The sequence below is a fragment of the Trachurus japonicus genome, chromosome 17 (genome assembly GCF_045865225.1).
Source record: "Trachurus japonicus isolate A0001 chromosome 17, Traja_1.0".
In the NCBI taxonomy this organism is placed as follows: Eukaryota; Metazoa; Chordata; class Actinopteri; order Carangiformes; family Carangidae; genus Trachurus; species Trachurus japonicus.
This window is the reverse complement of record NC_140923.1, coordinates 10,130,971-10,158,806: the sequence shown is the minus strand read 5'-3', so window position 1 is coordinate 10,158,806 and position 27,836 is coordinate 10,130,971. Positions and strand designations below refer to the sequence as shown.

The window sequence follows — 27,836 nt, the reverse complement described above, 5'->3', positions numbered from 1 at the left end:
TTCTCTCTCTCTCTCTTTCCCTCGTTCCTGTCATCTCCTCATGACATCGACCTCTCCTCCTCCTCCTCCTCCTCCTCCTCCCTCTCTCTCTCCTTCCTCCCCGTCCTTTGCTCTGCAGCTTCACCAGATCTATGAGGATCTGTCAGACCTTTCCTCTCTCTGGATTCACCCCGTCAGCCTTTAATCTGTCCAGCTGCAGCTGCAGCTATTACTGTACTGTATGTCTCGTCTCCAGCTGAAGAAAGAAAAGAAAAGAAAAAACAAAGTGTTGACTGGTTTTACCGGTGAGACCAGATGCTGTGATGCTGAGGGAACAACGGTTTGATGATGATGATGATGATGATGATGATGATGATGATGATGATGTAGCCGGTCAACGTGCTGCTGAATATCCTTTCTCTTGTGTTTGGTCACCACTGACCCTGTTTTCAGGTTTTAAATGCATAAAAGTTCCACATAGATTAGTTTATAGCATCAAGGCTTTTTGACTTTGTCAGGAACATTTATTTAAACACATTTTCTTCACAAAATTCTAAAATGCTCTGGTTAAAATTATGACATTTGTGGTGTTAGGGTCAATTTTGACCCTGTTATAACGATAAGAACAATAATTAGAGTAGAAAACTGAAATCATAAGTGCAAAACCAACCTTTTAAAGGATAAGGAAGAAGACTAACAAGAGATGAGAAACAAATAGGATGATAAATAATTGTTTTAGTGTTTTACAGCTGATTTAAGACTCAGGTCAAAACCGATCCGAACACCATGAATGGTAGCAGAAAGCTGACAAGAGGAAGGTTAATTTGAAGCCAAGGGGTAAAGGAAAAGGACCAGGGGCCCACACCAAAAAATATTAAATTCACAGATAGGAAGCCTAACAATGTAACCAAGAGAAGAAAAACAAGTAGGATGATAAATAATTGTTTTAGTTTGTTTTGCAGCTGATTTAAGACCCTAACACCATGAATGATAGCAGAAAGCTGACACAAGACAAAGGATATAACAGAAAAACCACTCACTGTGTTTAAGAAACTTCTGAGTCCAGTAATTCTATGAAGAGTTTGGCTTTTAAAGAGAAGAAGTAGGAGGCTCTTTGAATTTAAAACGACGTCCTCGGCGTCCAGGAGTCTGAGGGAAGCAGCTCTTTGCTGCTGGATGAGCTGGACATGGATTTATTCTGGTGTTAATGACTCAGAGCTGATGGACAGCAGAGCGCTGAAGGGTTGGTGGTGGTTTCTTAAACTGAAGAGTCTGTTTTTTTAATCCCTGAGAGGTTTGAGTTGTCAAGCTCCTTTATTTCTCTGCTGCAGTTAAATCACCTCAGACCAAAAACACATTTAAAAAAAAGATATGTATTATTATTATTATTATTATTAGGAACGTCAAACTGTGGGAACACCACATAATTATTCCTTCTAGATAAAAACACATCTGTAATGAACATCGTCATATTAATGAGATATTCATTGTGTTTTATTATCATACTGGAAAATTATGCTAAATGTTATTTTGTATGCACCTGAAGGACGACGTGTGATTTCTTGTTCTTCTTTTGAATCTTAAAGCTCCACAGATTTTCATTAAATCTGGTCTGAACGCTCTGAATGTGAGGTAAAATTAATTAGATTTTAAATTTACATTTGTTGTGTTATTGATGGGGAATTAAATCCTAATCCTCTTAAGCTTTATTAAATCAGATATTTGTCAGTCAGTGACATAAAAAAAGGGAGAGATTAAGAGAAACAGACCTGGAGAAAGCTTCAATAGACAATAAACTGTGTGTGTGTGTGTCTGTGTGTGTGCAGATAAGCTGGAGGTGCGGTACAAGCTGGACAGCAGCAGAGAGGCCGAGGTGCTGAGGAGCAGAGTGAAGAGTCTGTCCAACGGGCAACTACACACTGTCACTGTCAGGAGGCTGACCGACTCTGTGTCTGTGCAGGTAACACACACACACACACACACACACACACACACACACACACACACACACACACAACATGGAGTTGAAAGAACACACAACACTTTATTACGAGTGATTGTCCTGAAATATATGGAAGTATAAATGTGAGAAGATTTGGGAGAAGTCGATGCTGAGCAGTGTTGAGTCGTGCAAAGCAAAGAGTTTGAGTGAAGTGAAGCCTGGTTCACACTTTATCTGTGAGAGACCCCACACATGAAGATAAAAAATCTTTGATTGAATAGTTTTGATCGTATTGTGCAGCTCTGGAAAAAAAATAAAGAGACCACAACTCCAAAATGTTGTTAATAAATCAGCTTCTCTACACGTTGCTATGGCAGCCATCGATTCCAGTGTCTATTGAACTCCAACACAAGCACCTCACTCTACTTAGCTGAGCACCTGAACCAAATCATATTTAATGAGGAAGAAAGATTATAAATAAAAATAAAAAAAACACTGCTGCGATTAAAAATTGGGATTATTCCACCAATGTTGATTTCTAAACTCTTCCTAAGTTTAAAAAGTAATGTTGTGTTGTTTTAAAATGAATATGAACTTGTTTTCTTTGCATTATACAAGGTCTGAAAACAGAACTTTTTTTGTTATTTTGACCTGTTGCCATTTTCTGTAAATAAATGCTCTAGGGGTGTCACGATTCTCCAAATCCTCGATTCGATTTGATTTTCGATTTTTTTTCTTTTTCTTACAGCACAGACGCCTATGCTATTTTCAGACTAGTCTAGTCTACGATCATTGGTTTTATTCATCAAATTTTGTACAGTAAATCTTATTTCAAAAGATGGGCTACATATAAGTGATGCAATTTCCATAATGTATCACATTAGGCACTAATGGTCACATTTAAATAATTTCTTTACAATATAAAGGTAACATGCCCCCAAAAATCATGATCCAGGGGCCAAAATTGCCCCCAAGGTTTTGAAACAAATATATTTATATCTGTACATTATCATAATTTAATTTTCATTAATTTACCGTCGTGTCTCATTATTCTCCTGATGTCGGCTTAATGTAATGTAAACGAGATGATACGGAGAGTCATGTGACAGCGGGGCAGAGCTGCAGCTGCAGCGCTGCCATGGACCTGATGATCAGATCCTGATCAGACTGGTGGTGGTCCACAGTCAATCAGTCCCAGATCCTCCAGCGTCACCAGATCCCCCAAAGCCCCCGCAAATAATACATCGACAAAAAGTGGCAAGTTGCACCTTCTCGTCTGCTTATTATTTGCGAGTTTTTTTTTTTTTTTTAATCTTATAACGTCTCTGCAACATGCGGCTCTCAGTGCTTGTGGGTGTTGTGTAGTTAGAGCTGTGTCTCCCTCCTGTTAGGAGGGGGACAGTAGCCCACCAGGGCTGGGTGATAAAACGCTATAAATTGTGAAATAACTTTTCTTTGATAGAAATATGAGACGTGGTCGGTAGGTTTCATTCATCCATGTTTTGGCAAATAGCCAATGATATTGAGAGTTGCGCCGTGCCGAACCAATCACGTGGCTGGAATAGAGCCAGTCAACATGTGCATTTGTTTGGGTTGCTGCAGACGTGCACATCAGCTGACACCGCCGGTAAAAAAAAAAAAAAAAAAAAAGAGAGAGAGAGAGCGAGAGAGAGAGAGAGAGAGAGAGAGAGAGAGAGAGAGAGAGAGAGAGAGAGAGAGAGAGAGAGAGAGAGTGAGTGTTGTCTCGAAATAAAAAGTAAAGGAAAACTCGGACCAGTGACTGACAAGACGCTTGGTGCGCAATGGGGACAACGGGCAGTTGTAGCTATGCGGCGGGGGGGGCGGGGATCGTCGATCCTCTCTTTGACTTCGATGCTCGAGATCGTGACGTAATTTCGATCGATTTCGATAAAAAATCGAAATCGTGACACCCCTAAAATGCTCTAATGACAATATTTTTATTTCCAATTTGGGAGAAATTTTGTCAGTAGGTTATAGAATTAAACAAAAGTGTTCATTTTACACAAACACAGAGGAACTGATCATTTTGAAGTGGTTTCTTATTTTTTTCCAGAGCTGGGTGCTATGATATTCCACATACACCACAGACCACACATAAAGATTTGTCTAATGACGCACTGGAATCTCGTCCCCCACGCCAGAAATCTCACATGATCAAACATGATCTGACGTACGGGTACTTTGAATTTTGCTTCATTGACGGTAGCCATACTGGTTTGTTATGCTTTGTGTTCTTCAGTCAACTCGCTTCTTTATTGGATACATTCAATTTCACGTCACAATCCGCGGAGCGTCGCCTTCCCACCACACACACACAAGACGACTTTTGATCTAAACGATCCTAAATATTGAACAGGTTTAATGTTTACGATCGTCGGCCCCGACCATTTTCTGAGCAGATTGTTGGGAGACTTTGACTCTTAACACACCTCACACCACAGGGTAATCTCATAGGCTAATCTTAAGAGCCATAAAATAATCAGGCAAGGAAAATCGGGCCAAAATCTTTTGTCTTTATGTGTGTACTGCCACCTTCAGCACACTGCAAAAACTCAAAATATTTGTTTTCTTTCTTTTTAAAATGTCTCATTTCTAGTCAAAACTAATCTCTTTCCACTTAAAATAAGACTCATCACCTAAAAATTAACTTGTTTTTAGATTATTCTCACTTGTTTCAAACAAATTTTCAATTGAAATAAGTAGAAAAATCTGCCAGTGAAAACATGTTTTTTGTGCTTGTTATAAGGAAGAAAAATTGTTCCACTGTCAGATTTTTCTACTTATTTCAAGTGAAAATCTGCTTGAAAGAAGTAAAAAGTGTCTAAAAACAAGCTACTTTTTAATGTGATGAGTCATATTTTTAGTAGAATGAGATTTGTTTTGACTAGAAATTACATTTTAACTAGAAATAAGACAAATATTCTTGTAAGATATTTGAGTTTTTGCCGTGCACAGAGATTAATCTGTTCAGTTTAAATGTCAAAATAAAAGCAGGAAATGTTACACTCAAAAGTACAAAAACACAGGTGAAGTAGTTGAACAGGTTTTTGTCAAACTTCTGAAACGTTGTGTGTGTCTTCCCAGCTCTGAGATAACGAGTCACCAGCTGTCACTTCAGACACACTGGAGCTAATGATTCACCGGGAGCTCACGGTCCACCACGTCCGTGTTTGTTTGTGTGCGACTTTAATGAGTGAAGAGGAAGGAAAGAAGGAACAAACTGTCCCCCCTCTCGTTCCCCTCATGTATAATTAAGCAGAGCTACGGCAAGGCGGCGGGGACAAACTGCACATTAAATCAGCCCCAGATGAAATATGAAGCATCTTAGATCGTATCTTTAACAACAGCACGGGTTGATGTATGAGGTTAACTCGGCCTGGACCTCTGTGTAATTATCAACACAGTGAGATAAAATATAAAGTGACCTCGTCTCGCCCTCCTGAGGCGCTGAGGTTTGTGAATCTCCAGTGAAATATGAAGAGGGTTAGGCTTATCGTGCTGGTTCCCATCACCTTGAATCATGACATCATTAGCAGCGAACCCCAGGAACGTCGCCTCAACATGAGTTGACATGAGTTTCACAGAGCAGCAGCAGCAGCAGCAGCAGCAGCAGCAGCAGCAGCGTCGTCAGGTCTCTTCCCCCCAGTGCCTGTCCTGCTGAAAAATGACTCGTTCTGGGGCAAATAAAATAAAACTCTGGACTCTGATGACAGAGCAGGAACAGAGGACGCACACTGCAAAAACTCAAAATCTTTCCAAGAATATTTGCCTTATTTCTTGTCAAAATGTCTCATTTCTAGTCAAAACTAATCTCTTTCCACTTAAAATAAGACTCATCACCTAAAAATTAACTTGTTTTTAGATCATTAGTGTGACTGCTGAAGCAGTCACACTATTGTTCTTCTGTTTGGCCATTTTCTTCCGCCTTTTTACGGTCTTCTTCTAGTCCTTCATACTTTGTGCTATTTCAACAATTCATATATCAAAACGTGCAGCTTTTTTTGAACTTTATCGGCATTACTTTTCTCTTTTTAACTATTTATACTTTTTAAAATATTTAACTTTTTCTGATTTTTTTTCAGCTTTATAATGTGTGTGTGTTGCGTCTAACGAGCAGAGCCAGAGTGGTGTCAGAGTGGATAGAGGCAAAAAAACATTCTAGAGTTTTTCTGGCTAAACTGTCAGCACGGCCACAAATTAAACTCTAGACAAATTATTTTCTCCAGTTTTGTAGCCACACTTGTCTTCTGGCTAAAATTCTGGTCAAAAATGCAAAGAGACTTAGATAATAACTAGAAAAAGCATTTCCAAGAATGGAAATGGTGTGACTGCTGATAGCAACTGAACGCTGTTGCAGAATTAGCAAATAGTGCAAGCTGTGATCACCATACAAATGTTTGACCAAGGTCAGAATCGAACCCACATCCTCATGGTCATTAGACTTCCACTCTGCCTCTAGGCCACAGTGCACACACAGTTGCAGAGACTGTTGTCTGTTAATGATCTGCACACTGTCAACATCAAGAAAGCTTGAGAGTCAAGCTTGAATGACTTAGAATGAAAATGTCTGTGAATTTCAGGCTGAGCACTAACCATATGGCCACAGAGAACCTGAGTTACAATGAGCTTTATACTATGAGGAATCAAAGACTGTCCAATGACAGCTGAATAATTGGAATCAAAAGTCAAGCAATGAAGTGAAAAGACTGAGGCAGGAATCGAACCCATGACCATATGATCACTAAACCTTTACTCTGCCACTCGGCTACAGAGAGCACACTGCTTTCAAAACTGTTGTCATTCATTGTAATGTGATGATGTGCTGCAAACTGGTATGAGTAATCAAGGAGATAACAAACACCTGTAACCAATTGAAGGCGGGGGAGGAGAGCAGAATTCAACATAACATAACAAGAGTTCTTCACTTGGATTCGAACCAGTGACCTTAGGGTTGGCAAGCAGTTACCCTAACCCCTACACTACAGTGGACTTGTGAAGAAGAGAGGTTGAGACTTTGATGAATGTGAGATTTTTTGTGAAAAAGTTAAATATTTTAAAAAGTATAAATAGTTAAAAAGAGAAAAGTAATGCCGATAAAGTTCAAAAAAAGCTGCACGTTTTGATATATGAATTGTTGAAATAGCACAAAGTATGAAGGACTAGAAGAAGACCGTAAAAAGGCGGAAGAAAATGGCCAAACAGAAGAACAATAGTGTGACTGCTTCAGCAGTCACACTAGCAGTCACACTATTGTTCTTCTGTTTGGCCATTTTCTTCCGCCTTTTTACGGTCTTCTTCTAGTCCTTCATACTTTGTGCTATTTCAACAATTCATATATCAAAACGTGCAGCTTCTTTTGAACTTTATCGGCATTACTTTTCTCTTTTTAACTATTTATACTTTTTCAAATATTTAACTTTTTCTGATTTTTTTCAGCTTTATAATGTGTGTGTATTGCGTCTAACGAGCAGAGCCAGAGTGGTGTCAGAGTGGAGAGAGGCAAAAAAACATTCTAGAGTTTTTCTGGCTAAACTGTCAGCATGGCCACAAATTAAACTCTAGACAAATTATTTTCTCCAGTTTTGTAGCCACACTTGTCTTCTGGCTAAAATTCTGGTCAAAAATGCAAAGAGACTTAGATAATAATTTTAAATATTTTTTAAATGCAGCCAGGGAGCTCTCTGCTCTCATTAAGCTCAATGCATTTTTTTTCACATCAGCAGGAGAAGGAGCTCAACTTTGTAACTTGCTGTTAAGTGCTTTTTAATTCATTTTAATTCACCAAAAAATAGTCACAGGTCACAAAAAAGTCCTCTTCTTACTTGGTGTAGCTAATTTATATTAATTTATCTTTGTTTTAAGCATCATTGAAAAATCTCACATTCATCAAAGTCTCAACCTCTCTACTAAAACCTCTCTGTAGTGTAGGGGTTAGGGTAACTGCCTGCCAACCCTAAGGTCACTGGTTCGAATCCAAGGGAAGAATTCTTGTTATGTTATGTTGAATTCTGCTCTCCTCCCCCGCCTTCAATTGGTTACAGGTGTTTGTCATCTCCTTGATTACTCATACCAGTTTGCAGCACATCATCACATTACAATGAATGACAACAGTCTTGAAAGCAGTGTGCTCTCTGTAGCCGAGTGGCAGAGTAAAGGTTTAGTGATCATATGGTCACGGGTTCGATTCCTGCCTCAGTCATTTCACATCATTGCTTGACTTTTGATTCCAATTATTCAGCTGTCATTGGACAGTCTTTGATTCCTCATAGTATAAAGCTCATTGTAACTCAGGTTCTCTGTGGCCATATGGTTAGTGTGTTAGGTGTTGTGCTATTTCAACAATTCATATATCAAAACGTGCAGCTTTTTTTGAACTTTATCGGCGTTACTTTTCTCTTTTTAACTATTTATACTTTTTAAAATATTTAACTTTTTCTGCAAATTAAACTCTAGACAAATTATTTTCTCCAGTTTTGTAGCCACACTTGTCTTCTGGCTAAAATTCTGGTCAAAAATGCAAAGAGACTTAGATAATAATTTTAAATATTTTTTAAATGCAGCCAGGGAGCTCTCTGCTCTCATTCAGCCCAATGCTGAGAATTCTCCACAACTCTGTCTGAAACATGCTTATGTCTGTGCTCTCTGTGGCGAAGTGGCAGAGTAAAGGTTTATTGATCATGAGGTCATGGGTTCGATTCCTTACTTTTTTTTTTAAGCAGAAGCCAGTGATCCTCTTATCAAAGGTTTTCTTTACCCCTCACATACTGTCTCTGTCTGTAGCCTAGTGGTTAGCTTGCTGGTCTGGAGACCTGAAGGTTGCTGGTTCAATTCTTGCCTCAACAACAATTATAGTGAATTATTTTCCCAGTTGTCCTCTGTTGACTTCTGATAACTTGCTTCATGTTGAAACTGCTGCTCTCAGCCTGAAATTCACAGAAATTTTCATTCTAAGTAATTCAAGCTTGACTCTCAAGCTTTCTTGATGTTGACAGTGTGCAGATCATTAACAGACAACAGTCTCTGCAACTGTGTGTGCACTGTGGCCTAGAGGCAGAGTGGAAGTCTAATGACCATGAGGTTGTGGGTTCGATTCCGACCTTGGTCAAACATTTGTATGGTGATCACTGCTTGCACTATTTGGTAATTCTGCAACAGCGTTCAGTTGCTATCAACAGTCACACCATTTCCATTCTTGGAAATGCTTTTTCTAGTTTAAAATATTTTTTAAATGCAGCCAGGGAGCTCTCTGCTCCCATTCAGCTCAATGCATTTTTTTCACATCAGCAGGAGAAGGAGCTCAGCTTTGTAACTTGCCGTTAAGTGCTTTTTAATTAGTGTGACTGCTGAAGCAGTCACACTATTGTTCTTCTGTTTGGCCATTTTCTTCCGCCTTTTTACGGTCTTCTTCTAGTCCTTCATACTTTGTGCTATTTCAACAATTCATATATCAAAACGTGCAGCTTTTTTTGAACTTTATCGGCATTACTTTTCTCTTTTTAACTATTTATACTTTTTCAAATATTTAACTTTTTCACAAAAAATCTCACATTCATCAAAGTCTCAACCTCTCTTCTTGACAACTCCACTGTAGTGTAGTGGTTAGGGTAACTGCTTGCCAACCCTAAGGTCACTGGTTCGAATCCAAGGGAAGAACTCTTGTTATGTTATGTTGAATTCTGCTCTCCTCCCCCGCCTTCAATTGGTTACAGGTGTTTGTTATCTCCTTGATTACTCATACCAGTTTGCAGCACATTATCACATTACAATGAATGACAACAGTTTTGAAAGCAGTGTGCTCTCTGTAGCCGAGTGGCAGAGTAAAGGTTTAGTGATCATATGGTCATGGGTTCGATTCCTGCCTCAGTCTATTCACTTCATTGCTTGACTTTGATTCCAATTATTCAGCTGTCATTGGACAGTCTTTGATTCCTCATAGTATAAAGCTCATTGTAACTCAGGTTCTCTGTGGCCATATGGTTAGTGCTCAGCCTGAAATTCACAGACATTTTCATTCTAAGTCATTCAAGCTTGACTCTCAAGCTTTCTTGATGTTGACAGTGTGCAGATCATTAACAGACAACAGTCTCTGCAACTGTGTGTGCACTGTGGCCTAGAGGCAGAGTGGAAGTCTAATGACCATGAGGATGTGGGTTCGATTCTGACCTTGGTCAAACATTTGTATGGTGATCACAGCTTGCACTATTTGCTAATTCTGCAACAGCGTTCAGTTGCTGTCAGCAGTCACACCATTTCCATTCTTGGAAATGCTTTTTAGTGTGACTACTGAAGCAGTCACACTATTGTTCTTCTGTTTGGCCATTTTCTTCCGCCTTTTTACGGTCTTCTTCTAGTCCTTCATACTTTGTGCTATTTCAACAATTCATATATCAAAACGTGCAGCTTTTTTTGAACTTTATCGGCATTACTTTTCTCTTTTTAACTATTTATACTTTTTCAAATATTTAACTTTTTCACAAAAAATCTCACATTCATCAAAGTCTCAACCTCTCTTCTTCACAACACCACTGTAGTGTAGGGGTTAGGGTAGATGCCTGCCAACCCTCAGGTCACTGGTTCGAATCCAAGAGAAGAACTCTTGTTATGTTATGTTGAATTCTGCTCTCCTCCCCCGCCTTCAATTGGTTACAGGTGTTTGTTATCTCCTTGATTACTCATACCAGTTTGCAGCACATCATCACATTACAATGAATGACAACAGTTTTGAAAACAGTGTGCACTCTCTAGCCGAGTGGCAGAGTAAAGGTTTAGTGATCATATGGTCATGGGTTCGATTCCTGCCTCAGTCTTTTCACTTCATTGCTTGACTTTTGATTCCAATTATTCAGCTGTCATTGGACAGTCTTTGATTCCTCATAGTATAAAGCTCATTGTAACTCAGGTTCTCTGTGGCCATATGGTTAGTGTGTTAGGTGTTGTGCTATTTCAACAATTCATATATCAAAACGTGCAGCTTTTTTTGAACTTTATCAGCATTACTTTTCTCTTTTTAACTATTTATACTTTTTAAAATATTTAACTTTTTCTGCAAATTAAACTCTAGACAAATTATTTTCTCCAGTTTTGTAGCCACACTTGTCCTCTGTTGACTTCTGATAACTTGCTTCATGTTGAAACTGCTGCTCTCAGCCTGAAATTCACAGAAATTTTCATTCTAAGTCATTCAAGCTTGACTCTCAAGCTTTCTTGATGTCAGAGTGAGACAGAGTGCAGCTCATCAACAGACAACAGTCTCTGCAACTGTGTGTGCACTGTGGCCTAGAGGCAGAGTGGAAGTCTATTGACCATGAGGTTGTGGGTTCGAGTCCGACCTTGGTCAAACATTTGTATGGTGATCACTGCTTGCACTATTTGCTAATTCTGCAACAGCGTTCAGCTGCTGTCAGCAGTCACACCATTTCCATTCTTGGAAATGCCTTTTCTAGTTCATTTTAATTCACCAAAAAATAGTCACAGGTCACAAAAAAGTCCTCTTCTTACTTGGTGTGGCTAGTTTATACTAATTACTCTTTATTTTAAACATCATTGAAAAATCTCACATTCATCAAAGTCTCAACCTCTCTTCGTCACAACTCCACTGTAGTGTAGGGGTTAGGGTGGATGCTTGCCAACCCTAAGGTCACTGGTTCGAATCCAAGGGAAGAACTCTTGTTATGTTATGTTGAATTCTGCTCTCCTCCCCCGCCTTCAATTGGTTACAGGTGTTTGTTATCTCCTTCATTACTCGTACCAGTTTGCAGCACATCATCACATTACAATGAATGACAACAGTCTTGAAAGCAGTGTGCTCTCTGTAGCCGAGTGGCAGAGTAAAGGTTTAGTGATCATATGGTCATGGGTTCGATTCCTGCCTCAGTCATTTCACATCATTGCTTGACTTTTGATTCCAATTATTCAGCTGTCATTGGACAGTCTTTGATTCCTCATAGTATAAAGCTCATTGTAACTCAGGTTCTCTGTGGCCATATGGTTAGTGTGTTAGGTGTTGTGCTATTTCAACAATTCATATATCAAAACGTGCAGCTTTTTTTGAACTTTATCGGCATTACTTTTCTCTTTTTAACTATTTATACTTTTTAAAATATTTAACTTTTTCTGCAAATTAAACTCTAGACAAATTATTTTCTCCAGTTTTGTAGCCACACTTGTCTTCTGGCTAAAATTCTGGTCAAAAATGCATTGAGACTTAGATAATAATTTAAAATATTTTTTAAATGCAGCCAGGGAGCTCTCTGCTCTCATTCAGCCCAATGCTGAGAGTTCTCCACAACTCTGTCTGTAGTCCAGTTGGTTACAGGTGTTTGTTAAGAGACGCATTAATTGCTTCTGCCACCGTTTGCAGCACATCATCACATTACAATGGCAACATGCTTATGTCTGTGCTCTCTGTGGCGAAGTGGCAGAGTAAAGGTTTATTGATCATGAGGTCATGGGTTTGATTCCTTACTTTTTTTTTTAAGCAGAAGCCAGTGATCCTCTTATCAAAGGTTTTCTTTACCCCTCACATACTGTCTCTGTCTGTAGCCTAGTGGTTAGCTTGCTGGTCTGGAGACCTGAAGGTTGCTGGTTCAAATCTTGCCTCAACAACAATCATAGTGAATTATTTTCCCAGTCATCCTCTGTTGACTTCTGATAACTTGCTTCATGTTGAAACTGCTGCTCTCAGCCTGAAATTCACAGAAATTTTCATTCTAAGTCATTCAAGCTTGACTCTCAAGCTTTCTTGATGTTGACAGTGTGCAGATCATTAACAGACAACAGTCTCTGCAACTGTGTGTTCACTGTGGCCTAGAGGCAGAGTGGAAGTCTAATGACCATGAGGTTGTGAGTTCGATTCTGACCTTGGTCAAACATTTGTATGGTGATCACTGCTTGCACTATTTGCTAATTCTGCAACAGCGTCCAGTTGCTATCAGCAGTCACACCATTTCCATTCTTGGAAATGCTTTTTCTAGTTTTAAGTATAATGAGATTTGTTTTGACTAGAAATAAGACAAATGTTCTTGGTAAGAGTTTGAGTTTTTGCAGTGCATAAGAGCAGCGAGTTCCTCCGAGGGGTTTCCTGCTCACCTCCCAACACGCTCCAGTTAGTCCACTCAGCTCAGACACCGGAGGAGCAGGAACATCCACAATCACTTTATAAAACTAATCATCGAGATTCAGGACGAAGAAAATGTTAGTTTTTAAAGTTATGACCCTTTTTATCGCTCCAACTTTTATTTAGCATCGGGTGAAGATGTTTCAGTCTGTAGAGATCAGTTTTATCTAGAACGACCTCAGTCAAGTCAAGATTACACAGACAAGTCTGACATAAAAGATAACTCACGGTTACTTGAGTGCAGTTCCGGCACTTAAAGGGATAGTTCAACATTTTGGCAAATTGTCCCATTACCATAATCCCTATAGTCATAGCAGTAGGTTCGTTGCCTTTATTTGTCGGTGCAAGCTGTTTTTAGAACGGCGGAGCAGAGCCGTGAGCTGCTCAGAGCTACGCTACGGAGGCTCATTATGGGATTTCTTGGTTTCCCTCATCAAACTCATCAAATACACAATCCAACAACTCCAAAACGCTCTGGTGGACAAGTTGTGAGCTGCACATTCACCACGCTATGAGATAATAACACAAAGTTACCACACAGAGTTGTTTTAGAGGGAAATGCAGAGACTGCTTGATGAAAAACTGTCCCTGAAGGCAACGTACATCAGTGGTTTTGCATGAATTTCCCTCTAAAACAACTCTGTCTGGTAACGTTGTGTTATTATCTCATAGTGTGGTGAATGTGCAGCTCACAACTTGTCCACCAGAGCGTTGTGGAGTTGTTGGATTGTGTATTTGATGAGTTTGATGAGGGAAACCAAGAAATCCCATAATGAGCCTCCGTAGCGTAGCTCTGAGCGGCTCATGGCTCTGCTCCGCCGTTCTAAAAATAGCTTGCACCGACAATTAAAGGTAACGAACCTACTGCTATGACTATAGGGATTATGGCAATGGGCCAATTTGCCAAAATGTTGAACTATCCCTTTAAAGATTATATTTGACACATTAATATGAACATCAAAACAAGCTGATCAACCTGAAGTCACACAATGTCATCATCCTATTTATTTACACTGATTCTACAAATGTAGTGATCGTGATGTCTTTACGTGCATTACGGGGGTGAAGTTGATTTTTTGTATTGTAAATTTAAGATGATACGTTACACCCCCCACTCCACATGAAATATGAATATAAAATTAGTAAGTACTTCCTTTGAGTACTTCAATCTATGCTTTACACAACAATAGATACAGATAATAATCAGGATACTAATCATTTGTTCACACAGATTTGTCTCAACTCCCAGTAAGACGTTTTACCCACAGGATCTTATTCATAAGAGATTTAAGTCTTTCAATAGACTGAGCTGCTTTTCCATGTAAAATAGATCATAGTGAAGTGAATTAAACGAACTTTTAAAGCTGAAGTTAGTTTGAAACTTCAGTTTTTCACTCCGCAGCCACACGCTGAGTCTCTGCGGAGCCAGAAATAATCTCCAGTGGAGGATTTCACCCCGGATGACTGAATGTTTTTCACTGAAAGTTTGGGCTCATTTCTCCCACTGAGCTGCTGAGATGAAACAAAACCAAAATCTGAGCGCTGTTCAGGGAAAATAGGAAATTCATCTATGAAGAAGAGTGTAGTTATGAATTCAGATTTCCACAGCCGACGACTCTGAACAAGAGGAATGTGTTGGTTGTTTCAGATCGACCAGAACGCCAGAGAGGATTTCAACCTGACGTCAGACGGAGAGTTCAACGCCATCAAGTCGCTGCTGCTGGGCCGAGTGCACGGTGAGTGAGGGGGCCGCGAAAACACAAACACCAGGACATTCACACACTTCATTATCCAGTGTATTGACACCAAACTAACAGCAAAGTCAATTTCAGTTTCCAATTGTGAAAAAATTACAGAGTAAAGCAGACTGTGGCCTTCATAAGGAAACCATCTCGCCCTTCTTCTCCTCTGGCAAAACACGGCCGCATTGCATTGTGGTTTACACCCAAATTTGCTGTGCATTGTGGGTATTTTAGAGTCCACTGGCGAAGTTCCGCCCCTTCCCTTCGCTTTTGAGGACCCATGTACCGGAAACGGAAGGGTGGGGCGAGGTAAATGCTTGCAGAGACTGCTTGCTGAAAGCAGTTTTGCATGAATTTCTCTCTAAAACAACTCTGTGTGGTAACGTTGTGTTATTATCTCATAGCGTGGTGAATGTGCAGCTCACAACTTGTACACCAGAGCGTTGTGGAGTTGTTGGATTGTGTATTTGATGAGTTTGATGAGGGAAACCAAGAAATCCCATGAGCCTCCGTAGCGTAGCTCTGAGCAGCTCACGGCTCTGCTCCGCCGTTCTAAAAATAGCTTGCACCGACAATTAAAGGTAACAAACCTATTGCTATGACTATAGGGGTTATGGCAATGGGCCAATTTGCCAAAATGTTGAACTATCCCTTTAAGTACTGAGTTTATCCTCCAATGGATCCATTAGGTTATTTGATGAATTAGATGTACTGTCCAGGTTCAGACTGAACATGAATGTCGTAAAGTAGCGTTGCACTTTCTGCATCCTGTAACATTCAGTGTTGCTTCTTTTCCTTTGTAAAAGTCCGTCTGCTGTCAATTACCAACTCCTCCTCGTCACCTCCGCTCCAACGAGCAGCAGACGGCTCCATTTTAATGGACGCTTTGCTGCAAAGTTTCACAAACCGACCCGGCGTTTGAGTGCCAGGCTTTATCCACTTAGCTGCTCAGTCCCGGTTGGACGAGGGGACGTGTAACAGAGAGACGGGGGGGGTGAGACTGTGTCATGACTTATTCATGTTCCCTGTGAGCGGAGCCACCGGAGACAAGACTCAGATATAAGCTGGTAATAACAGGAGGAGCTGAGAGGCTGAGAGGCTGCAGGCAATAACACACACACGGTCACAGCAACACACACACACTGTCGGTTTATAGAGGAAACACTGGCTGTCAGTGGTAAACGCTGAGTCAGCTTCAGTCACAGAGAGTGATTTGTTTTGACACAAGTTTATCCTGTCAGTGTTTCATTGTGACTCTTTGAAAAAAACTATAGAAACAGCACACACATCCACAAAATCTAGTCTAGAGTCTAGATCCTCCAGAGTTATTCTTTATTATCACATTAAAGCGGAACTATGCAGGATTTGTAGCTTAACTATGCTACATTTTCACCTTAATTAAACAGCTTTGGAGTAATTGTGATGTTTAACAAATGGCTGAACTTGTTACCTGTTAAGGTGTTCAGAAATGGCCGTTTGTCCTGTTCGTCGCACCTCCTTCCACGAGTTTACCCGAGTAAGTGACGCATAATTTGTGCGCCTGCATTATTCAATGTGAAAAAAAAATGACCACACTTTCGAGCGAGTGATGAAATCTATAATATGAACGCCAGATATCATGGTTTTCCTCCCATTTCACACAATGGACCTTTAACAGAATCAATATTTTCCATTTTCACATTTTCCAGCGATGCAGTGACGTGTGAACATGAAAATGATGTTGATTTGTTTCTTTTCACTTTGATTAACTTCAGAAGAGACTTTTGTCTTCGGCTGTGACTGATTCTGTTTCTCTGCTCAAAGCTGAAATTACTCCCACACACACACACACACACTTCTGTGCATAAAATTTGCTCATTATTAAAAAGAAAAATTGAACGCAGAGTTATCATCATCAGTAGCTTCATTTTTGGGATTTTTGGCCTTGAAATATCTTTATCTGTCAAAAAACTAATTTTCGTTTTCTATTTGAAGCAAATTTCATAATAAAAACAAATGAATCCAGATTGAAATGGGACAGGCGCAGCTCTCTCAGTGTGTTTTGCCTGTTTGGCTGTAGATCCTCAGTCAGCGCAGCGCGGTGTGTTTTAACCCCGTCATGTCAGCGTGTGACCGGCGGTCGTCACGTCTGTCAAACCGGAGGAGGCAGAGAGTCAGATCAGGATCAGAGAAGCAGCAGGAAAGAAGATTTCAGCAGATTTTGATTCACTTCCACAGATGCGTGTGATTTAATTTATTCATTTCCTGGGTTTTTAGCTCCGCTGGTGCAGGAAAAATCTAATTTACCTGCATTTCTGAGCATGAAAATTGTCCAAATCTGCGTTTTAGAATACAAAATTGTTTTATTTGCTGGTATTTGAAGTAGCTTTCACCAGATGCATCAATCAGGTGACACCAAAGACCAGACTACATCTGTAAGTGTTGAGTTGTTTTATTCAAGAGGCCCTTTACTGGACTTTCAACACAAGTGCAGTGAAATAAAACATGCAGAGGTGTATGATAGTGTGATTTGGTGTTATAAATTAGGTTTAAAGCAGAAGTAAGTGATATATTTGTGTTAATATAAGTCTTAAATAGTTATATCTTCCGACAGCAATCACTTCTATAGAGTGTTTGGTCTGAAACACGGGTCTGTCAGTCACTCTGCTCTGCTCTGAGCCCAGGAGAAAACATTTATCGTATCCTACAGTTTTTATCCAATGAGGAGAGAGAACGGCATGCAGGGCTGTGTGTGCAGCCAAGGGACGCCGTGAATGTGGCGACGTAGGGACGAGGACTGTTATGGTGCGTTCAAGGAAACTCGTAGACTCGTGTTTTTCCGACCTGTGAAGTCGTACCAGTTCGATCTGGTACGAGTTCACGGGTCAGAAGTTACGAGTGGCCGTTACAGTGACTTTCACAGGTAAAACAGGTCGGAAAAACACGAGTGGGTTGCCTGGAACGCTACAAAGTCGTAAGTTGTGACTTGAAGCTGTAATTTACGATTTCAAAAACCTGCCTCGAACGCAGCATTAGCCAAAACCACCGGATCGCTTACTTCTGCTTTTTTTTTTTATTCTTTATTTTGAGAAGATTTCAGCAGATTTGGATTCACTTCCACAGATGCGTGTGATTTAATTTATTCATTTCCTGGGTTTTTGGCTCCGCTGGTGCAGGAAAAATCGAATTTACCTGCATTTCTGAGCATGAAAATTGTCCAAATCTGCGTTTTCAGAATGCAAAATTGTTTTATTTGCTGCTCTTTTTTCAGATTTGTCTTCAGAGTGAGAAAAATCTAACGTGAGATAGTTAAATGCACAACAAATTCTACGATAATATTAATCTATGAGTCATGAAACGCAGCTCTCAGTGTGTTTTGCCTGTTTGGATGTAGATCCTCAGTCAGCGCAGCGCGGTGTGTTTTAACCCCGTCATGTCTGTCAAAGGCAGAGAGTCAGATCAGGATCAGAGAAGCAGCAGGAAAGCTGGTTTTCCTGTCGTTCCCACGGCGACCCCGTCATCCATCAGTCTAACTAATGGACCCGGAAGGAAAAACAGAGAGACGGAGGAGGAGGTGATGGAGCGAGAGGAGCGGAGCGGCCATGTTTCCTCTCCTCAGTCGACATGCAGATGTGTCACCTCTCCGTCATCTGACAGTGATGCAGCAGCAGGTTGTTTCCGCGGCGACGGGAGGTGAACGACGGAGGGATCTGAGTCAATAAAACGAACAGATAGAGGGCGAGAGAGAGTGCACATCTGTCTGGTGGAGTGATAGATGGAGGCTGGAGGCTGAAACCAGTGATGGCAAGTAACGAAGTGCAAATACTTCGTTACTGTACTTAAGTTGAATTTTCAGGTACTTTGTACTTTTAGAAGTATTTATTTTCCTGACAACTTTTTACTTTTACTCAGTACATTTTTTACGCAAATATCGGTACTTTCTACTCCGTACATTTCCAATTGGCAAAATAAATTTACGGCAAAATAAAAGTACAGCTGGACTGGAGCTGAGTCTTCATCGTTCCTCCTCAGCGGGGTCGGGGTCGTCATATCACGCCGCCGGGTCGTCTCGCTCTCTTTTTTCTCATTTGTACAATACAAATACCTACGATTGACTATAGTGAAGTACTTTAGGATACATCTTGTGTCTGGCAGGTAAACTTCATGTTTGTTCAAACACTAACATTGATGAAATGGATTCCAGATACGTTATCATGTGGTTATTAGCTTTGCGGTGAATCGTGCAATAGAAATACTTTTTCTCTTTATAATACTTTTGAGTAAATTTCAGAGCCTGTACTTTTTACTTTTACTTGAGTAGATATTTGGATCAGTACTTTCACCTTTACCAAAGTCATTTTTTACACAGGTACTTTTACTTTCACTCAAGTACAGAATCTGGGTACTTTTGCCATCTCTGGCTGAAACCAGCGACAGCCTGTCTACTGTAACGAGGCCTCAGCAGACGAGCTCAACTGATCCTGACATGATGTGGGTTTGTGTCGTGCTGCTGCTCTCAGGAGAGTAAACACACAACAGGAGGACGACGGTGCTGCATCAGCTCACGTCAACATCCTCCAGACTAATGTGACACAGTGAAGCCGAGTCTGTTCAGCTGTCGCTCTGCTGCTGCTGCTGCTGCCGCTGCTGCTGCTGCTGCTGCTGCTCACACTTCAGCCAAAACCTGTAAATACCTGCAAACTAAAGACAGTCCCATCAGCAGCTGCACATTGTGTGGCTAATGTTTTTGTTTTTTTTTGTGATCATTTTTTTATTTTATTTTATTTCATTACATTTTCATTCATCCAGACCCCTTACCCGCACCCTTGTCCCGAGGGGTAACATTAATTGTGATTACAGGGAAAAGGAAAATAAAAAAATAATAAGAGTAAGATCAAATAAAATAAAACACACGACAACAGCAATAAATAGCAAACAAATTCATGAGGTGTTTCTCACTTGGTTATAATGTAAGTGATAGTTTATTGTTATTACTATTATTATTATTTTTATAAAGTATAGCCTCAAAACAGCACTTTAACTTTCTGACACATTGTGTGGCTAATGTTAGCATGTTAGGACATTATTATGAGATGGTGAACACAGAAAACTAATACTCTAGACCACATTTTCAAGGTCTTGGTCTTGTCTCGGTCTTGGTCGAGCTGCCTTCTGCCCAAACCGTGTGTTGAAATGAGAGCATGGCTTAGGTAGTGAGGTCAACAATTTTCCAATAAAACAAAGACAGGAATCCAGTTTAAAGGGCATTTCCAGTGGTAATCAATGTTTACCTCAGATACCAGGTCACCTATGATCAGTTCATTTCATACCATCCATACTCCCAACTGCAGCGTGTGGACGTTTAGATTCGTTTTTGTTCAAGAATCTATCGTTTTTTTTTAATTTTAGACTAATTTTAAAATTGTTCTGTGATCGCAAGTAGCTAACGTCCTTTTGACCATCATTTAAATTATATTATAAAATTTGCTTTACAATTAAACTAAATCAAAATTTGGACTTACCGTGGCTTCAGCATTGATCGTTTCCGCGTCAGAGAACAAACGCCTCATAGATATCTCTGAGAGTCCCTCTACTGTTGTGTTCTCTGACCCGGAAAGGAACAAATATTGTAATACTGAATACAGTGAAAATGGTGTCGGTCTTGGACTTGGTCTCGCCCCCTCATGGTCTTGGTCTTGGCTCAGTCTTGGGTTAGAAGCTCTTGACCACAACACTACAGAAAACACACCATGGGATTGGATTTAGCTCATATCACTGCTGTGCCTTCTTTAAGCCCTGATCTCCCATCGTAATCGTGGTTACTGGTCAAAGACAGACTATTGTACTCACTGTTTGTTGTTATTAGAAATATATCTGTCCTAAAAACACCTGTTATCTTGTTTAAAAACCTCGCTTTTAATGCAGAGAGTCATAAATATACCACCAGACATGCAGCTGTAGGAAACTTTACATTACCTAAAGCAAGATCTAACGCCATCAAGCGTACGGTTTTGTATGAAAGAATGGAATTCACTGCCGAAAAATATCAAACTCACCACGAACACAAAGAAATTCAAAATATTAATAAAACAGCATTTATCAAAGTAAGACAACATGGTATATTTATATATGGAGTATATTTCGATGGATATAAGATATGTGTTATTATAATGTATATTCTGTAGAATGAATGTATATACAAGTATGATGTGTGATGTGTAATGATGTACAGTAGACATACATGATATGTAGAAATGTGGGTAATAGGATTAGTATGTGAACAATTTATATAACGAAGAAGGAATGAAGCACAGTTAAGAAATGTAAACACTTTGTTTTTGTTTTGTTAGGTTAAGCATATCGCTCACTTGTTTTTTTGTTTTTAATTTTTATAATGTTTATGTTTTGTGTTTTCAACTGTATATTTGATACTGTTGGACCCCAGGAAGAATAGCTGTGGCTTTGCTGCAGCTAATGGGGATCTTAATAATAAGCAAACAAACAAACAAATAAACAAGTAATCATCATTCATAACATTTTCAAATATAAAATATAATTTTTGTTGCTGTGTTTCATCCTCAGACTCTGAAGACCTGGACCCAGACCTGGCCCGGTTGGCCTCTCTGGGCTTCACCGGCTGTCTGTCGGTCGTCCACTTTAACTCCATCAGTCCTCTGAAAGCCGCGCTGCTGCACCCGGACACCAGCCCCGTCGTCATCACCGGACCTTTAGTCCGCTCCAACTGCGGCTCCCCGGCTTCAGCCAATCCCTACGCAGCAGAGAACACACACCACCTGTCAGGTAAAGGCTGGAAACACAAGCTTCATCCTGTAGAGCGCATTTTACTTTAATGAAATCTTAAAGCAGAAGTAAGCGATCCGGTGGTTTTGGCTAATGCTGCGTTCCAGGCAGGCTTTTGAAACCGTAAATTACAGCTTCAAGTCACAACTTACGACTTTGTAGCGTTCCAGGCAACCCACTTGTGTTTTTCCGACCTGTTTTACCTGTGAAAGTCACTATAACGGCCACTCGTAACTTCTGACCCGTGAACTCGTACCAGATCGAACTGGTACGACTTCACAGGTCGGAAAAACACCAGTTACGAGTTGCCTTGAACGCACCATAACGTCTTGTCAGCCGATGGAGTTAGCAGCCCCCGCCCTCGTCATGGATCTATTGGTCCTCGTCCCTACGTCACCACATTCAGGCGCATCCCTTGGCTGCACACACAGAGAGGACTGCCCCTTTATGCCGTTCTCTCTCCTCATTGGATAAAGGTTGTAGGATACAAGGAAAGTTTTCTCCTGGGCTCAGAGCAGAGCAGAGTGACTGACAGACCCGTGTTTCAGACCAAACACTCTATAGAAGTGATTGCTGTCGGAAGATACAACTATTTAAGACTTAGATTAACACAAACATTCACCTCACTTCTGCTTTAATTTGGTAAAAACAGATTTATGTCATGACAGCAGCTTCGTCTGATTTACAGTGTTAAACCTTTCCAGTTGTTGTATACAGGATCAGGAATAGAAAATAGGAAACAACTGTTTACATAAGACTGTGGGAGTTTGCACAATCAGCCAGGACAAGTATTGGAGTAAAAGTGCATAGCTATAAGATAAAACAAAATAAAGAAAAATATAAAGGAACACAGGTTGTATAAATCCATTTGTTCCAGATTTGGTAGAAATGATCTTTCTGGGTTTTTAAACAATATGTTAATTTTTCCATTTTGAATATTTACAAGATTAAATCGAACCAATCGTCCGTTGTTGGAGGTTCTGGGGTGAACCACCTCCTTGTAATAGATTTAGATAGTTGCCGTTGGGAGGATTTGTAGTAAATCGTGTGCATTTTCAAACACAGTACTCAAGTTTTTTATGTGCAGTTTGTCAGAAAAGTGTCAAGTAGAAAGTTGCACGATATCAAATATGAGGTCCAGTGTGTGTTTTATTGCTTCAGTTAAAAGTTTTATTGAAGCTCTGAAACTAAAAGCAGAAGAAGCAGTTTTTAGAAACGACTGAACCTCATTTAAATTAAACTATATTTGATTTAAATTTTACAGACGTCACAAACTGAGAAACAGACTCACACACACACACACACACACACTGTTGGTTTTGGTCTTTTCATAAAGTTTATTGACAATAACTAAACTCCAGTGTAACATTCAGTTGCCGGTGATTCTGACAGTTACAACAACAGTGGGTGTTGCGTTGTCTGTGCCAGATTGGGAGGAGCCATTAAAATGTCTGTTGTAACTTAAAGCTCTAATTATTATTATTATTATTATTATTATTATTATTATTCCGCAGCATGACAAGCTGTTCTGCTCCAGTCGTTCTCACTCAACTTGTCTTTATTTGCCTTTTTGGGCAAATTGAGCGTCAGCGAGACGCAGATTTTAAATATTTTTGCTCTAAATCAAAAAGTCGTCTTCGATGATGTGGTTTTAACGATCACTGACGAGGAGTTTAGTGGGAAAACAAAACAAAACAAAAAAAACGCTGGTTGAAACTCTGCTGTATGAGTGGAAATTGCATGAAAGCTGCTTTTCCTGCTCCAGAGGGGCTCGTTAATCACAGACAGTATGCTTCTTGTTTTTGGGGACTGGGGTGGGGGGGGGGCGATAATGACAGTGTGAACAATGATTTAATTAATTTTGGACCACAGGGGGAGTTTTTCCTCTCAGGACGACTTCTTCTCCTTCTTCTTCTTTCCTCCGGTTTAATTCTCCTCCAGTTTGTGATGCTTTATTAGAGTCGGTTATTCCCCCGTCTCATCTGGATTATTATCGTCTAATCTTGTCTCCCCCGTCTCTCCTTTTCTGATCTCTTTATTATTATCGATTCTTTCCTTTCCATCAATATTTTAAATTCTCTTTCCCCCTCCTTCCTTGCCAACATGTCCTTTTTTTTTCCTCTTACATTTCCTTTGGGACTTTAATTGTCTTTTTTTATACTTACTGTATGTCCTTCTTTCTTTCTTCCTCTCCTCTTTTCCTCTCCCTCTCCCTCTCTCTGCTGTAGACCAGTCTGGTTCAGTGGGCTCAGGTCAACCTTTAGTCAATGCCATCAGGACCGACTCGGCTCTGATTGGAGGTACTCAACTCTTTAATTAACCATCTTTTTATTCTCACTGTGCTCAAACAGGAACCACTTTTCATCTCATCTCACTTTTGTTTGGGTTTTTGGAAATATTTCAATGAAATCATTATAAAGTCAATTTAAAGGAGAATTCCGGTCATTTCTGACCCCTAAATCGTTGTCCTGATGGTCACGCAGTGTTGGTTGGAGCAAAAAACGTGACTAAAATTGATGCAGGCAAACCAGAGTTACCATGGCTACCCGGCGCTAGGGATAGCCACAACGCTAACCTATGGGGGCAATTCTTTCAACCACAACAAACACTATATAAACTTTGTGTTATAATAATTAATAATTAAAATAAACGGTCAGAGATATTCTGGACATTACCACTGCTCTGCTCCACCGTTTGTTTTAGTAAAGAAATCGGCGGGGAGAGCAGGCGCTCTGTGATGGGATAGTAATGTCTTTCTGGGATGTTTCAGAGTTGGGCTATCTGAGGTGAGTGGCTACATGCAAAAACACAAAGTTTATACTGTTTCTACTCTACACTATATGAGTTCAGTGGTGTCTCTAAGGATCCCAGTCATGTACCAGAGATATTTGATTATTTTTTGAGTGTTTGTTGTCGTTGAAATACATTTTAGTCGTGTTTTTTGCTCCCCCCAACTGGGTGACCATCAGGAAAACGATTTAGAAGTCAAAAATGGCCGTAATTCTCCTTTAAGTGATGTTTAATGTAACAGAGATCCACTATAACCTGACTTCACACTTGGTCACTTCTGCTCAGACGGACAAAGTTGTAGACAGATGTCGAGCTCGGAGAGAGAGAGTCCATTTAAAACTCATTTAAAACTTTGTTGCCCTGCTAGCACGGATTGATTCAGAGCGAAGACAGAAAAGGTTCAATCTATAATCGTGCAGATAGAGAAAGGTGCAACCCTGAGAAAAGTCGTTTAAAACTGCCCATTAAAGCGGCCGGCCCGACTCTGTCTCAGTGCACAAAGGGCAGCTCACCTAATTAAACCTGTGCAGGACTGAGCTTTTCTTGCACTTATCTTATAAAACATGATCTTTATAGTGTAACGTTCCCCTAAATTGATTTCAGATGTATTTTGAATTTCCAATTAAATGAAATCTTCCCTCACATCACGGCTCCCCGACCGCTGCCCAATAGATTTAAGAGATTTAAAATGATGTTTAATGTACTTTTAGATTAGCAAAGATAATCAGAGCAGTGGGAAATGAAATGACTTTAACACCGAGGGGGGAGACATGTAGGTCTGATCTGAGTAGTTTCTTTCAGTCTTTCACCATGCATGAATGCTCCAGATATCCCATAATGTTCCTCACGTCGTGAAATATCCCCTTGTGCGTCTGCAGGTGTGATCGCCGTGGTGATCTTCGTGGTTGTGAGTGGCCTGGCGGTCACGGCCAGGGTCCTGTACCGGAGGAAAGAGACGTATGGGAGCCAGGAGGTGAAGGGAGTCAAACAGGACGACAGCCAGGACTTCACCTTCAACAACCAGACCACCGAGTCCCAGAACGACTGCAGTGAGAGGAGGAAGGAGTATTTCATTTAACCTCAGGACTTCACACTGCACTCAGAGACACTCGAGACGCACGGACAAGTGACTCTACAGAAATATGGAAAGCAAAACAAAAGAAAAAGAACAATGCACACACAGTGTTGTCTTTCTGTACATTGTGAAAACGGAAAACGCAGCAGGCAAACAAGTGTCGGACTTTAGGGTGTCGATATCCTCGTCTCATGTGTAAATATTTCAAAAATGTAAATTCTGAATTCACGTCTTTGTAACAATCTCTGGCTAACGTCACTTTGTCATTTTTGAAACGTCGGAACAGTTGAGAGGTTTCGGCAGGGCCGGCCCCTGGCATAAACACTATTATGCGGTTGTTTAGGGCCACAGCCGTTAGGTGGGGGGCCACATGATCAGAAAGGTACCGGGGTTCATCAAGTCATTTAAACATCCTGAGGTCTGCACGTGCAGCTATGAGCTTTATATGTAATGTGAAGTCAATATTCAGCTTCTTTTATCTCACATTTGAGACATTTGGTGAAAATAGAACGGCAGAATGACAACATTTGTGCTCAAAAAGCAATTTTACAAAATTTCATTTTAGACTTGTTTTCTACAGTCACTTATATAGTATTACTGTATTCATATCCTATTTCAAGCACCAAAACAGTTCATTCTCATGACTGAAGGAGTGTTTTCACAAGGGATTTGACATTTTTCAAAAAGCAGACCTCAAATTTCCAGCATTTGTCCTAAATTATTTCTTTCTACAGTGTTCTAGGACAAACTGGCCTCAGTGTGCTTACAGCGGAGGTTCTAATATTTAGACATAAAACACTTGAGTACTGTTACATCTGCAAGTATCTTAAAAAGATACATTTAAGAAAATATGTAAAAGTGGAGAAAATGGCCTCAAACCTCAGAGGGCATAAACACGTCTGTATTCAGTTTTAACCAGTGATTTGGTGTTTGAGCTTAGAGTGCAGGGCCACAAACAAAAACCTTGTTTAGGGGGCCACCAACATCCTAGGGCCGGCCCTGGGTTTCAGTGTTTTCATGCTGCGCCAGTGCGGAGGATGTGGAGCTGCGTCCTCTCAGTGTTTCGAGAGATCGGCGATGAATGAAGATACAGAAGAAAACGCCTAATTAACAGAGATCTGCTTTAATTCTCTTCAAGTGTTTTACCTGCCCCCTGTCCCCACAGAGATATTTAACACCTTTAACTTCCACAAAGGCTTCAATAGAGAGTCAGTAAACATCTTCAAACATTTATTTTATCTTGAAAGACCATTGAGGAGGAGATTGAGTCCTCATTTACAATGGCACCGAGCAAATTCACAGCAACATGACAAAACATAAAACAGTATGAGCTAAAAATAAGAAATAATTAAAAGAAAATATTAGGAAATAAATAAATAAAACAACGAATAACGAATAAAAATAAGACAATGTCAGAGATAAGACTTTTGAACAGCTTTTGCAGTTTATTCCAAGTGTGTGGTGCATTATAAGAGAAAGAGATTTTACCTATTTCAGTTCAGACAAATGGAGTATAAAGAGCAGCAAACTGTTTTGTGAATGGGCACCAATACTTTGTGATTTCTTTGTTCAGGTCATAAATGTCAATAAACATAATTAATGAAGATAAACTATTGACTTTTATACAGCGCAGCCAAACAAATTCATAGTGAAGGTTTAGGGCTCTTCAGTTACAAAGTCAATGGAGAGCGGTTTTCAATCCGTGACGTTTGTCTGGGCCAAACATTTTCAGCAGCAATGTTAAACTAATGTATCAAAAAACAAGTCATGTTTTTATTCTTTTTTTTTCCACATATGTCACAGAGACGTCAAAAAGTGAATAAAAACAATGAAAAAAGCTCAAACTGAACAGAAACTGAGGTCGTAACAACACTTAACTTCACTTTTGAAACAAAAGATAAACAACACCTCAAAGTGCATAAAGAACAAAATAGTATTTGCAGTCTGTACTGCTGTAAAAGGTTCACAAAATGTGTTTTTCTTTGGTTTTCGGGCTGTTAAATGGGGGGAAAAAAAGTTTTATCTTATTTATTATAAATTCGAGCCACCTCTGTTTTTACTTGATGCATCCACTCTCTGCCTCCTTCACCTCTGAAATTCATCTGTTAGCACGAACAAAGCTGCTCTTCCTGCAGGAGAGTCGCCATTTTGATTTCACCTGCACAGAAAAACCTGCAGTAGACTCCACGAGGAGTATAATTGAAAAAAAACTATACATCTGTCTGTATATTTAATTCATATTGTTTCACTTTTACCTTTTTAAAAGGGCGGAGGAGACTCGATTGACCACAAGTAATTAAACACGGCGAGTAGCGTCAATAAACATGTTGAACTTCAGCTCGACGCTGCAGGCAGGAAAACGCCGTAACATCAGTTAATTAACCTTTAACT

The 27,836-nt window shown here is 40.0% G+C and overlaps 1 protein-coding gene across 1 annotated transcript in view; it reads left to right on the top strand.

The window, feature by feature from the left end:
* The window catches only part of LOC146970109 (contactin-associated protein-like 4), a 137,067-nt gene extending 111,327 nt beyond the window's left edge, over positions 1 to 25,740 (top strand). Inside the window, exons 19-23 of the mRNA XM_085804619.1 lie at positions 1,806 to 1,939; positions 14,707 to 14,794; positions 21,362 to 21,580; positions 23,809 to 23,880; positions 25,249 to 25,740. Of these exons, the coding sequence (XP_085660745.1) occupies positions 1,806 to 1,939; positions 14,707 to 14,794; positions 21,362 to 21,580; positions 23,809 to 23,880; positions 25,249 to 25,448 (713 nt within the window). The 3' untranslated portion in view covers positions 25,449 to 25,740. The remainder of the gene's footprint in view (positions 1 to 1,805; positions 1,940 to 14,706; positions 14,795 to 21,361; positions 21,581 to 23,808; positions 23,881 to 25,248) is intronic.
* The last annotated feature ends 2,096 nt before the right edge of the window (positions 25,741 to 27,836 follow it).